This window comes from Heterodontus francisci, chromosome 12, assembly GCF_036365525.1.
Source record: "Heterodontus francisci isolate sHetFra1 chromosome 12, sHetFra1.hap1, whole genome shotgun sequence".
Taxonomy (NCBI): Eukaryota; Metazoa; Chordata; class Chondrichthyes; order Heterodontiformes; family Heterodontidae; genus Heterodontus; species Heterodontus francisci.
In genome coordinates this window covers 64,798,746-64,812,526 of record NC_090382.1, presented here as the reverse complement: position 1 = coordinate 64,812,526, position 13,781 = coordinate 64,798,746, and the positions used below count along the sequence as shown (strand labels likewise).

At 42.9% G+C, this 13,781-nt stretch overlaps 1 protein-coding gene across 7 annotated transcripts in view; it reads right to left on the bottom strand.

Annotated features, from left to right (window-relative positions):
* Positions 1-12,738, bottom strand: part of ube2d2 (ubiquitin-conjugating enzyme E2D 2 (UBC4/5 homolog, yeast)) — a 38,298-nt gene extending 25,560 nt beyond the window's left edge. For 2 of the 7 annotated variants that reach the window (XM_068043538.1, XM_068043533.1), the window contains exon 1: positions 11,732-11,748. Coding sequence is in view for 2 of the 7 variants with exons in the window: in XM_068043530.1 (XP_067899631.1) it covers positions 12,354-12,377 (24 nt within the window). In the remaining 5 variants the exon portion in view is untranslated. Of the gene's footprint in view, positions 1-11,123; positions 11,143-11,731; positions 11,909-12,353; positions 12,587-12,626 lie in introns of those variants that run through there. The other 5 variants (XM_068043537.1, XM_068043534.1, XM_068043530.1 and 2 more) reach the window with 5 other exon arrangements.
* Between the last annotated feature and the right edge of the window lie 1,043 nt (positions 12,739-13,781).

Below are 13,781 nucleotides of genomic sequence, written 5' to 3'. Positions count from 1 at the left end.
TTTGAAAACAAGGGGGAGAATTTTAAAAATCAAGATGTTGCTTGACTGGGAGCCATTTAATATTTGAGCATGGCGTATACAAGGAATTCTATAATGCCTGCTAGTCTTCCAGCCTTTCAGGTTTTCTTTCCTGAAAGAACTTTTAATTGATGATCCCTTGTCACTGGAATTGTAACAGATATAAATTATTTTGTAGGGCGGGGAGGAGGGCCAAGTGAAAAATAAAGAGCTGCTCATATGGCAATTTTCAAAACTCCATTTTAATTTCAAATTTATTATGTTACATCAATTTTTATATCTTTTAATACATGCATTGTGAAAGTGCAAATGCAGCTGAAGATGATTTTGAATTTCACAAACAGTACACGATAAAGTTCTATAGGCAGTCATTTGGCTAGAGTATTGTATACATTCCAGAAAACCCAATTATGGAAATATTAAAGATAGTACACAGCACAGATTCACCATGCCAGGGGTGGAAAATTATAATTATGAGACACAAGATACTGCGGCTATTTGCATTGCAGCAGAAAAGGCCAAGAGAAAATGTAATTGATTTTTTTTTAAGTTAGTAAAGGTTTTGATATAATGAATGACTATTTTCTTCAACTGAGGTCAACAGTGAGGGGGTATTCAACTCAAAATTGTTAAACACAAGGGAGGTTACAAGAAATGTCTTGTTCAGAGAGTTACCAGAAAATTGATTTACCAAGGAGTGGTTGAGCCAAAAATTATTGCATTTTTAGAATGGAAAGTTGGATAAAGATTTGATGCCAAGGAAGACAAGCTATGGAGAGATTGGACTAGTTTTGGATTGTGTTAGCACACAGCCAGCGCAGACGAGGGGGCCAAATTGTGCATTTGAGCATTTATATTTCCAGCTTCATTTGCAAGCCATGTTTAACAAGGGACGGGGGCAAAAAAAGTACAGACGACAGGTTTAGAGCTTCAGAATGGATTTGTTTGTAATTGATCAGTCACAAGACGAGAATCTACTATAAGATATCTGTAGACAGGTTTCACTATTAGATCACAATTACAGGCAAGGTTCCCTCTAAGCTGCATGACTGCACAGTGACCCCCAAAGTCCCTGCAAAGGCTATGCACATCTTGGCCCCTTTAAACTACTGTGCATGTGTGCAAAAATTTAAAGGAGCCACGCATTTAAATTGCCCACACACAAAATAAATTACAGGGAATGTTGCTTTCAGTTTCATTTTGTTGAATGAAGTCAACAACTGTCAACTGATTTGTAATTAAACTTCATCGCTCTGGAATGCACTGCCTGTGTGTGGTGAATGCAGATTCAAATCGTGGCTTTCAAAGGGGAACTGGATAAGCAACTGAAGAGAAAATTGGCAGGGATAAAGGAACAGAGCTGGGGAATGGGACCAGTTGATTTGCGGTTGCAGAGAGCCAGCACAAACATGACAGGCCAAACCGGGTGCTCCGGTTTCCTCCCACAGCCAAAAGACTTGCAGGTTGATAGGTAAATTGGCCATTATAAATTGTCACTAGTATAGGTAGGTGGTAGGGAAATATAGGGACGGGTGGGGATGTTTGGTAGGAATATGGGATTAGTGTAGGATTAGTATAAATGGGTGGTTGATGTTCGGCACAGACTCGGTGGGCCGAAGGGCCTGTTTCAGTGCTGTATCTCTAATCTAATCTATGCTGCAACTATTCTATGGGTCTATGATTCAACACTGTAGAAAACCTCCTGCTAGTTTTCCGGAGAGCTTCAGTACATCTTTTGCTGAGCTTTTCAAAGTTCTTAATATGGAAAATTCAAATTGGAAGAAAGCCATTGTGAAAAGTCAATCCCACATCTAAAAAAAAAAATCCAAATGTGACAGCCAAAGAACCAAATCAGCAAGACCAACCTAAAATTTTCATGATTTTGAACAATACACTTGACAAAATCTTGAGCAGCAAAACAAACAAAAAAGTGCTGAGCCAAGGGGAAAATTGGTCCTAACTGCCAATAATCTGCACTCACCTGGAAAAGACATACCATATTCCACATAACAAAAAGAGCTTTCACTAATAAATCAGCTGAGCAAATTACATTTCTGGTAGCCTGCACTGCAATACCACTTCATACTTCACCAGACAGAAAGACTATTGAGAATTCAATCAGGAGTACTAGAATGCACTGGGTGTAGAGGCTATTTTTGGCAAAACCTGAAAAAGGACCAGAAACAACTATGTATGTGATTGCTCACAAAAAAAGTTAAAAACTAGCATTATAACCCTCTAGTAAAGACAATAGTGGCAACTTTCAGCAAAAATAGACAACAGATATAGAATCAGCCACCATCATACACTGCATTAGGAAAACTGGGCAGGATGCATAACAGACCAACTACTGATTTTTTCCAGATAGGAAATTTCAAAAATTACTGCTCAACTTTAAGCTGTCCGGTCTGAACAATATAATACATTACAGTATCAACTGCTGAACAGCATTTCAGATTATAAAGCATGGTTTATGAATTCCACATCAGTCTATAGAAAAAAATCCACATTGAGTAACTGAAACACATCTTATACTGCAATTCAAGCAGAATTCTTGTCATATGCCTTAGACAACTTGCCTACAAGCTGTTAACATTAATATACCCATTTCTTGGACCAAAAAAAACTTCACACATGGATCTGACTGGTTAAGGACAGTAGTAGAACAGGACGATTTAATTCATCCGGATTTGAGAGAGCTTTGATTATAGCACCGGATCTCAAATAGAACCATGACAGATTCCAGATGGAAAAGGGTACACTGCCTACAGCAGCAGACCGCATTGGACGGATAATCCAAAATTTCAGATTTACAGCTTTTGCATTTACATTCCAGATAATCTCAAATTGGCAAATAATACTGTATTTGTTTTGAAGCAGGTAGTATTTGACAATGTTAGGTAAAGTAAATTGTATAGAATAGAATTTTACCTAAAGTTTCACAACCACCATTTTTTGGCCAAGGGAGGTACAAAGAGAACCACTGCTCCAAAATAGATTTGATTATTTGAAGTTTCAATTGTTGAAGTTTCCCCCAAAGTAACTTAATCTTGTCCACAGATTTGCAGAACAAAGGCAAAATACTGCAGATGCTAGCAATCTGAAATAGAAAATTTCAAGAACAAAATAGAATCCGGAACAAAAAAGTAGACCAAAGCAGCAGGCATCTGCCATTAAACACAGCTTCCAGGTTTTCTATTGTCAGGAAACATACAAGTCCAAAGTCACGACTAAAATGGGAAATCACGAGCAGAAACCTGGCTTTATATGCAGCTACATCATCTTCACATATTCTGTATTCAGACACGAGGCATCCTGGTAGCTTCTTCACACTTGATGATCTCCTTTGGCAATTTACAAGTGCACACTTAATTTCCTCCCTCACCTGCCATAACCATTTGCAATGGCTTGTTGAGGCATGGTGCCAAAAGTGTCATTAGACCACATGTAGTTCATTCAAGTGGATATTCTTTATACACAATCCCAAAACAGCAAGTATCCATCAGCTGCTGAACCGCGGTTCCAAAACAAACATTGATTCCACCCTTCCCAATATCTATAAGGTCACTGAACATCAATTAGAAGTAGGATAAAAGCAAAATACTGCAGATGCTGGAAATCTGAAATAAAAACAAGAAATGCTGGAACCACTCAGCAGGTCTGGTAGCATCTGTGGAAAGAGAAGCAGAGTTAACGTTTCGGGTCAGTGACCCTTCTTCGGAACCATTAGCAGCAGAATTGTATTCAACCACAATCCTGTAACCTCATGACCCAGCATATCCCTCACTCTACCATTACCATAAAGGCAAGGGATCAACCCTGGTTCAATAAAGAGTGCAGGAGAGCTTGCCAAAAGCAGCACCAGGCGCACCAAAAAAGTGTCAACCTGGTGAAGCTACAACACAGGAGGACTTGCATTCAAAACAGCAGAAGCATCATGCAATAGACAGAGCCAAGTGATCCCATAACCAAAGGATCAGATCAAAGCTCTGCAGTCCTACCACATCCTGTCATGAACGGTGGACTATTAAACAACTAACAGAAGGAGGCTCGACAAATATCCCCATCCTCAACAATGGAGCACATCAGTGCAAAAGGCTGAAGCATTTGCAACCATCTTCAACCAGAAGTGCCAAGTGGATGATTCATCTCTGCCTCCTGAGGTCCCCAGCATCACAGATGCCAGTCTTCAGCCAATTTGATTCACTCCATGTGACATCAAGAAATGGCTACAGGCACTGGATGCTGCAAAAGCTCAGGGTCCTGACAGCATCCCAGTTGTAACACTGAAGACTTGTGCTGCAGAACTAGCTGCACCCCTAGCCAAGCTGTTCCAGTACAGCTACAGCACTGGCATCCACCCAACAATGTGGAAAACTGCCTAGGTGTGCCCAAAAGGCAGGACAAATCCAATCCGGCTGACTACCGCCCCAGTCTACTCTCATCAGCAAAGTGTTGGAATGTGTCATCAACAGTGCTATTAAGTGCCACTTAAACAGCAACAACCCACTCACTGATGCTGTTTGGATTCCTCCAGGATCACTCAGTCCTCACCCAATTACCACCTTGGTCCAAACATGGACAAAAGAGCTGAACAAGTGAGGGGAGAGTGATTGCCCTTGATATCAAGGCAGCATTTGACAGTGTGTGGCATCAAGGAGCCCTAGCCAAATTGAAGACAATGGGACTCGGGGAAAACTCTCCACTGGCTGGAGTCATACCTAGCACAAAGATGATGGTTGTGGTTGTTACAGGCCAATCATCTCAGCCCCAGGACATTGCTGCAGGACATCCGCAGGGTTGTGTTCTAGGTCCAACCATCCTCAGCTGCTTCAATTACCTTCCTTTCATCAAAAGGTTAGAAGCGGGGATGTTCGCAACTCCTCAGATACTGAAGCAGTCCGTGTCCGTATGCAGCAAGACCTGGACAACATTCCGTCTACGGCTTATAAATGGCAAATAAAATTCACACCACACAAGTGCCGAGCGATGAACATCTCCAAAAAGTGAGAATCTAACCACCCCCCCCCCCATGGCATTCAACAGTATTACCATCGCTGAATCCCCCACCATTAACACCCTAGGGTGGGGGGAAAGAGCGGGTCACCATTCACCAGAAACTAAACTGAACCAGCTACATAAATACTGCGGCTACAAGAGCAGGTCAGAGGATGCGAATTCTGCAGCAAGTAACTCACCTCCTGACTCCCCAAAACCTGTCAACATTGTTGGGTGGCTGCAGTGCTGCAGCTGTACTGGAATAGCTTGGCTCAGGGCGTAGCTAGTTCCACAGCACAAGTCAACAGTGTGATGAACCAGCAACACTCAGGAAGCTTGACACCATCCAGGACAAAGCAGCCTACTTCACTGGCACCCCAGCTACCATCTTAAACATCCACTCCCTCCACCACTGACACACTGTGGCAGCAATACGTACCATATACAAGATCCACTGCAGCAACTCACCATGCCTCCTTCGACAGCACCTTCCAAACCTGCAACTTCTTCCACCTAGGACAAGTGCTGCAGATGTGTGGGACCACCACCATCTGCAAGCTCCCCTCCATGCCACACACTATCCTGATTTAGAAATATACTGCCATTCCTTCACTGAAATTAGATCAAATTCCTGGAACACCCTCCCTAACAGCACTGTTGGCGTACCCAAACCAGATGACCTGCAGTGGTTCAAGAATGCAGCACAGCACCACCTTCTCAAAGTTCAGTTAGGAGTGGGCAACAAATACTGGCCTTACCAGCAATGCCCACATCCCATAAAACAAAAACCATATGCAACCAGTTAAGCTTTCCAGTAATCTTAAATTTTAAGGACATGTCACGATCAAGTTTGCAAAAATGCAGGTATCACGAACCATACACAGGGTAATCTCTTAAAGGTCTTGATCATTTAACGATAGGGAAACAAACAGGCTATCAGAAGTCGCCATAAGAAACTAGCAAGCCTGTTGTGAAGAGTATTCAGTGAAATGGTAATGAGGGCAAAACTACAAAGAATTGAAAGCACAAGGTTAGAAAACTAAGTTGGCCAATATTAAGTAATTGTTGAAAGTGTTCATAATTTTTCAAAATTAAATATTGCTTGAAAATGAATATAAAAAAAAGGAAGCATTGGGAAAGTGAGAGCAGACATTGTGGCAGAAGAATACCAACAGACGTAACAGGCCAAATGGTATAATCACCTCAACTATAAAAAGAACTAGATACATTTCCAAGCTCAAAAATAACTCAATTTTTTTGCAAAACTACTTTACACAGCCTACTTTGCTAATCCCAGGAACATACAGCACCAGGTTACAAGTTAATAGCTTTGTAATTCACTTACAAACACATAAAAGTGTCAAGTAGAACATGCAGTATATTTGAGCAAAATGACTCCTGACAACGCAGAGCATGCGCAGAGTGATCACGGACGTCAGTGCATGCGAACATTTGCCAGCAAGAATGCACGCATGACATCACCACGCAATGGCATCCTCACCCCTCAATAGCCGTCTCCATTAGCCCGTATCCTATTCCCTCCCACCATCCCTGCTTCAATCGGCACTTGACCCCACTCGGTCACTCGCTTCCCACCACGCCACTGCCTTCCCTCAGCCAGTCTGTTCCACACCTCAGCTACTAGCTCCTACCCCATCAGCCACTCACCACCCCTTGGCCGCTTGCTCCAGGCCGCTCCGCTTTTCCCCTCTCAACTACTCGCTCCCGCCCTCGAGGCTTCCTCTCCCCTCCACCCCCCCCAAATCAGCTGTGCGCTCCAGATCTCGCCACTGCCCTCCACCCCCAGCTGATTGGTCCCTGCACCTCGCTTCACGCCCACCCTGCTCTCCAGATGCTCGCCACCCACCGCACCCCCCCGTCCTCCCGGCTGCTCGCTCCAGGCTTTGCCACTTCCCTCCTTCCAGCCACACACTCCTACGTCACCCCTCGTGAACCCCGCCTTGCTTCAGGTGGCGCAGAACGATCAAACATGGCAGCAAGTGGCCGAGAGGAGGGGAGCAGCACGGCCTGGAGTGGGCGGCTGGGATCGGTAGAGGAAGCAGGGAGAGAGTGGCCAGAGACAGGGGGGTGGGGGTGGGGGGGGGGGGGGGGGAAAAAGAGAGAGAAGCGGCAAGGCCACAGTGAGTGGCTAAGGGAAGGCAGCGGGGAGCAAGCGGTGAGAAGATGGGTGCAGGAGGAAGCAGTAAACAGAAGTGTAATGGCAGGAGGGAGTGAGGGTCTGTTGGGGTGGGATGGAAGTGGCAATAGCAATCATTGAGGGGGATTTTCAGGTTGAATTTGTTTTGTGATAAATTGAGTAGCGCCATCTTTATTACTGGCAGACAGTGACATTTCAGTGGAAGAGGTTGCATTTGCACATGTGCTTGACCACCACCACCTAGTGGTTGCATGGTCAAACAGCAATATTTGAGTGCCCAAAACAGCTGTAAGGAACAATATGAAGAATGCGCAATTTGAGAGTGAGGCAGCATAGAAAAATATTTGAAAAAGCTATTTATGATACAGAACACAGCATACAACAGCAAAACCTACACATTAAGTCCAGTGTTTTTAACTACAATAGAAAGGCATTTTAAATATTGCAAATTCAATTAAATATACTTCATCTGTAAGGAAAAAGCATCAAAAAGGAGCTACAGCATGAACTGGTAACAGCCTGGATTTATATAGCATATTTAATATAATAAAGTGCCCCAAAGCACTTCAGAGATGTTGATAAAAATTTGACATTGAACCACAAGGAGATTAGAACAGGTGAACCAAAACTTGGTCAAAGCAGGTATGTTTTAATGAGTATCTTCAAAGAGAGGCAGAGAGGGGTTTAGGGAGGGAATATCTGAGCTTAGGGCCTAAGCAGCTGAAGATACAGCCACTAAAGAAAATGGGGATGCAAATTAGAAAAAAAAAAGTTCTTAGAGGGTTGTCCAACTGAAGGTGGTTATAGAGATAGGGAGGGGCAAGGTCATGGAGGGATTTTAAAGGAAGGATGAGAATTCTAAATCTGAGACATTGCTGTGCCGGAAGCCACGTAGGTCAGCAAGCACAGGGTGATTGGAGAATTAATGAATGAAAAAGAACACATCTCCCATGTTAAAATATGCACTCTCAGTTCCTGTACATGGGTTATGGATACACACCAATGGATAATAATTAAAACACAATTGGAGTGTATCGATCAGAAAAGATCATTGCAGCTCATTTAGTCAGTCTCTAGCTAGGAAATATATACCATGATCAACATTACAAAAACAGATTATCTGGACATTATCACATTGCTGTTTGAGAGTGTTTACTGTGTGCATAATGGCTGCCACATTTCCCGCATTACAACAGTGACTACACTTCGATAAGTACTTCATTGGTTGTAAAGTGCTTTGAGACGTCTGGTGGCTGTGAAAGGCACTACATAAATGCAAGTTTTTTTTTAAATGGCATCCATCATATTCCTCTATCCAATTTTTAGAGTCAGAGTTTTACAGCACAGAAACAGGCCCTTCGGCCCAATGCGCCTGTGCCGACCATCATGCACCCGTCCTAACAAATCTCTTTTCCCTGGTAATAATCCAACTTTTAAATTTGCTACAATAAAAATCAGTTTCCTATTCCCCCTTGCAGTCCATTCATACAATTACCACCTACTGCGTAAAGCAGTTCAATCAAAACTCCGTTTCCAGCCTCCAAGATTCCTTTACCCAAGTTTAAGGCTATGTCTACTCTTTATAGAATCTGTGACATTGTTAAACAGATTGACGGCTGCATTTGTCGTAAGACCTTCAATACTTAAGACCTCAAGATTACCTCAGCGTTCAGAGTAAACATTTCCAGCTTCAGGGAGCTTCTTCTGGAAATTCAGGTGTTTAATCGCAGCTATTAATTTAGTTGCCCTTCACTGCACCTTTCCAACACATACATTTCTCTTTCTCATAAGTGACCAGAAGTGTACACAATATCTCAAATGGGACAGGACTAAGTTTCTTAAAAAGTGAATGCACAAAGTATTAACTTCTAAATTAGTTTACAGAAACAGAAGATAAGGTAATTCAGTATTGCATTTATGATCTCGATAAATAATGGGAACAGCCACTACAAAATTGTTAAACTTCAGTAATGGTCACCAAAGCTGACAGTTCTGAAAGCATCAGTTTATTAGATGAAACAACTTGCATTTACATAGCACCTTTAGCATAAAACATCCCGAGGTGCTTCACATGAGCAGCTTCAGACAAAAGCTTGGTCAGAGACGGGTTTGAGAAGTGGAAACATTGCAGAAAGAATTCCAGAGGTTAGGGACCAGACTGAAGGCTGGGCTGCCACTGGTGGGGCAAAGGAAATCAGGGATGCACAAGAGGCCAAAATGAAAAGGAACAGCGAATTCTCTAAGGATTGTAGGGATAGGGAGAGTTGAGGCCATGGAAGGATTTGAATACAAGGATGAAAACTTTAAATTCAAGGCATCGTTGGATAGTCAACTTATAAATAAAAAATATAGATAGATTGGAGAAATTGGGAATGTTTTCCTAGGAGAAGGGTGAGGGGAGATTTGATAGAGGTATTCAAAATCACGATGGGTCTGGACAGAGCAGATGATAGGGAGAAACTGTTCCCACTTGAGAAAGGACCAAGAATGAAAGGACACAGAGATCGATAAAGTGTCAAAATTATACTAGATATCTAAGAAACGTCAGTTCTCCAAAGCAGCTCAGCAACTTTTCTACATTGTGACCTGGCTTGAACAATGGTCACCAAGTCAAAGACTAATCATGTACCCAGATTTATTTTTAAAGAAATATTCAGCTAGTCATAATCAAAAGGATCCACAGAACACAATCCAAAACCAGAATACATTTCTTCACATTTCTTTAAAAAAACTCATTGCAATAATTTAACCCATCATGTCTACACCAGCTTTCCAAGTGAGAAATTCACTTAATGCCATGCCCCTGCCTTCTCCCCATAACCCTGTACATTCTTCCTTTTCAGGTAACTAATTCCCTTTTGAATGCCTTGATCGAACCTGCCTCCATCACACTCTGGCAGAGCATTCCAGATCCTAACTACTCACTGCATGAAAAAGATTTTCATGTCGCTATTGCTTCTTTTGCCAATTACCTTAAATCTGTGCCCTCCCATTCTTGATGCTTTCACAAGTAGGAACAGTTTCTCTTTATCTACTCTGTCCAGACCCCTGATTTTTGAATACCTCTACCAAATCTCCTCTTAGCCTTCTCTTCCCCAAGGAAAAGAGTTTCAATTTCCCCAATCTACCTTTGTAAATGAAGTTCCTCATCCCTAGAATCATTCTCATGAATCTTTTCTGCATTCGCTCCAATGCCTTCACATCTCTCCTTAAATGCAGTGCCCAGAACTGGATACTCCAGCTGAGGCCAAACTAGTGTCTTATACAAGTTCAACATAACCTCCTTGCTCTTGTACTCTATGCCCCTATTAATAAATACTGTATGTTTTATTGATCACTCTCTTAACCTGTCCTGCCACCTGCAATGACTTATGCACATATACACCCAGGTCCCTCTGTTCCTGCACCCCTTTTAGAGTTGTACCCTTCATTTTATATTGTCTCTCCATGTTCTTTTTACCAAAATGAATAACTCCACACTTGCCCACATTGAACTTCATCTGCCACTTGTCCGCCAATTCCACCAACTTGTCTATGTCCTTTTGAAGTTTTATATTATCCTTAATGCTTCCAAGTTTTGAATCATCCACAAATTTTGAAATTGTGCCCTGTACACCAAGATCTAAGTCTTTAATATACATCAGGGAGAGCAAGGGTCCCCAACACTAACCCCTGGGGAAGCCCATTACAAACCCCCCAACGTGAAAAACATCCATTAACCACTACTCTGTTTCCTGTCACTCAGCTAATTTTATATTCACGTTGCTATTGCCCCTTCTATTCCATGAGTGACAACTTTGTTCAACTTCGCATCAAACGAAATGGCTCATGGATTCAACACAACTGTAAGCCCATTTTTTATTAGACAAAATGCAGCTCGGACAAATGAGTTTTTATGAAACATAACTTACTAACATAGCTAGAGAGATCACCAAAATGTGAAATTTACCATATGCGCACATCTTGAAGGCAAAAACAAAAAATGCTGATTTCTGCAATTGCAAAATACACTTAATATTCAACTCATCACCAATAATGGTTGGTTCAAGTGAAAAATGAAAAACTCTCAGTATCCCGACACTTTCCATTTGTATTATCTCCTGGAAAATGGAAGTAGTGACAGAAACACATTAACTGTAGAATAGAGTTGAACTTGCTCTCAATTTTTTTTCAATTGGTTTAATTTTCCTTTAAGTAGAATCTAAAGATTAAACCACGGCTTCACTAATTAAAACTAGCAACTTCAACACCACTTGGTCTGCTTTCCCCAACAGAAATATTTTTTCATCTCTACAATCAAATCAAAAAATTCATTATTCATTAAAACGTTACACTTATTTCCGCCAGTTCGTATGTCAATTAGACAGGAAGAATGTAGATCGAGTTAGTTTTTTTGGAAACTGACAGGTCCGAGATCAGAAATAAACAGTGCACATGGAAACAGGATGTAGGGGCCAATATCCACAGCGAGCATTAAATGACCTCCCGGACCTTGTGTCCTCAAGCATCGCTCTCAGCCTTCTTCCCGAAACGCAGGAGATTAGGCTCGGGCCTTACCAATCGGGCCCTTGCGAGTGCCGAGTCAGTGCAATCCCTGACACCAAGGCCTAGGTCAAGGGCTGCGGCCGTCAGCCTTACATTTTCTAACGGCGGCACCAGCCCACTTCCTCTTCCCTTCCCCCCCACCCACAAAGTCTCATCTCTTCCCTCCCCGCGGCCCCGAGCAGCAACGAAAACTACAGGGCCAGCGGCGGTACCTACTCTCCGCCACTTCCTCCCTCCCTCCCTCCGCCTGGGGTGTTTGGGGGGGGGGGGGGGGGAGGAGGGGAATGTGATTCCGCGTAGACCCGGAGGTGCCGCCACCAAAAACACTTCCACCCCGCTACTCCTAACGGGATGCTTTCCGCTACATAACGGGCTGTTAGCAAAACAAAATGAGCCCTCGGGGCTGAGATTAGTCCCGGGCCACGCCGATCTCACAGCAAATGGCGGCCGGAGGTGGGGGGAGGGTGGTGAGCAGGAGGAGGAGGAGGAAACAATTTGGCGAATAATCGGCCGGGCCCGGGGCAGGTGGGGGGTACTCCTTATTAAAAACACACACGGGGGTGGGGGGGGGGGGGAAAAGAGAGAGAGAGAGAAGACAATAAACGGCTGGGCTGGGCGCCGCTTCCCCCATTACCTTGTGGATTCTTTTGAGAGCCATGTTAGGTGTGCCGGGCGGGCGGGGTTGCTGTGCTTCTCTCTCTCTCTCTCTCTGATGGTGATGATGGTAATAACCGGGTTTAAAGGCGAACCCGGAAAAACCGCCGAGTACGCTCGGAGAAGCCGAGAAAATGGAAGGAAGGGACCGGCCGCTTTAAAGTAGTCCCAGTGTATCCCTCCGCCAGCTGCAGGGGAGGAGAAAAACACACTAGCTCATCAAACCCAGCAAATACACGGTGATTACAGCCACCTCCGCTCGCTTTATTTCTTAACCGCCTGCTTTGTATCTTTTGTTTCTTTGACTGGATTGAGCTTATATCTTTTTGCACCGATCCCGGTTTTAAGGAACCCTCCTCCTCCCCAGCAGAAGGAAGTGAGCAGCGGAGCGTTACAGAGCAGCGATTCGGTTCGATTGTTTGCGAGCTCTCGCGACATGTCGAGGAGGGGCGGAGTGCGCAGGCGCAGTAAGCCGGGCAGGCCGCGGAGCGCCCGGCGAAGAGGCGCAAAGGGGAGCAGCAGCAGCAGCAGCAGGAGCATAGCTTTCACCCTGGGGAAATCAAGATCGTCCCAATCTTTCACTTCAGAGAAACTTTATCAGTGACAGTTATGCTTTTACAAAGATTGCAAAACCTGTTTAAGCAATATGAAGTTGTTCTTGTCCTTTTAAAAGTGACGTGTCAAATGGATCGTATTTTCAGGCCCGAAAATAGGATGATTGTGGCATCTAGTGAGTGCTGCCTGGCAGTTCTGGATAATGCATATTTGCTACCAAGTTAGAAGTATAGTAAGAATAATTAATAGCTGACCTTGGTCAGACTTCAGGAATGCATCACTCGTTTGTGTAAGCACAGTTTATAAGTGTAAATGAATTTGCAACCAGTGCAGATTGTATCATTTTATGAATGTCAGAGCTAATTTTTGCACAACTTATTTGTGTAAAAAAGGTCTTTTGCTTTCATAAAGTGATGCTGTTTGCTTATTTTGTACCGATCCAGGATCATGCTGTTTATTGACATTGTTTTACATTGTAATTTTCATGTTTTGTAGAAAGCATTTGCCAGCAGGCGACAAGTGTCAAATAAATCTCTACTTTGTAAAACCTGGATGGTACTTACAACATGCCAATCACTGTACAGTGTGGTTCCTACAGAAAGAAAAAATTCTTATGCTTGCTCTTTTTTTCTACATTAAACACAATTAATATTAAACTCCTTGAACTATTTTCATTGAAGTGCATCTAATGTAAATATACTTTTGTTTTTACTAGCTTTATAAAGGACTTTGTTTTAGTTAATTGAAATACTGGACATTTTAAGTGCCAGTATTTGAAGAAATATATTGTTATATCTTATCATAATGCACTAAATGTACATGTCATTATTTAGAAAGCTGCAAAGCTAACTTT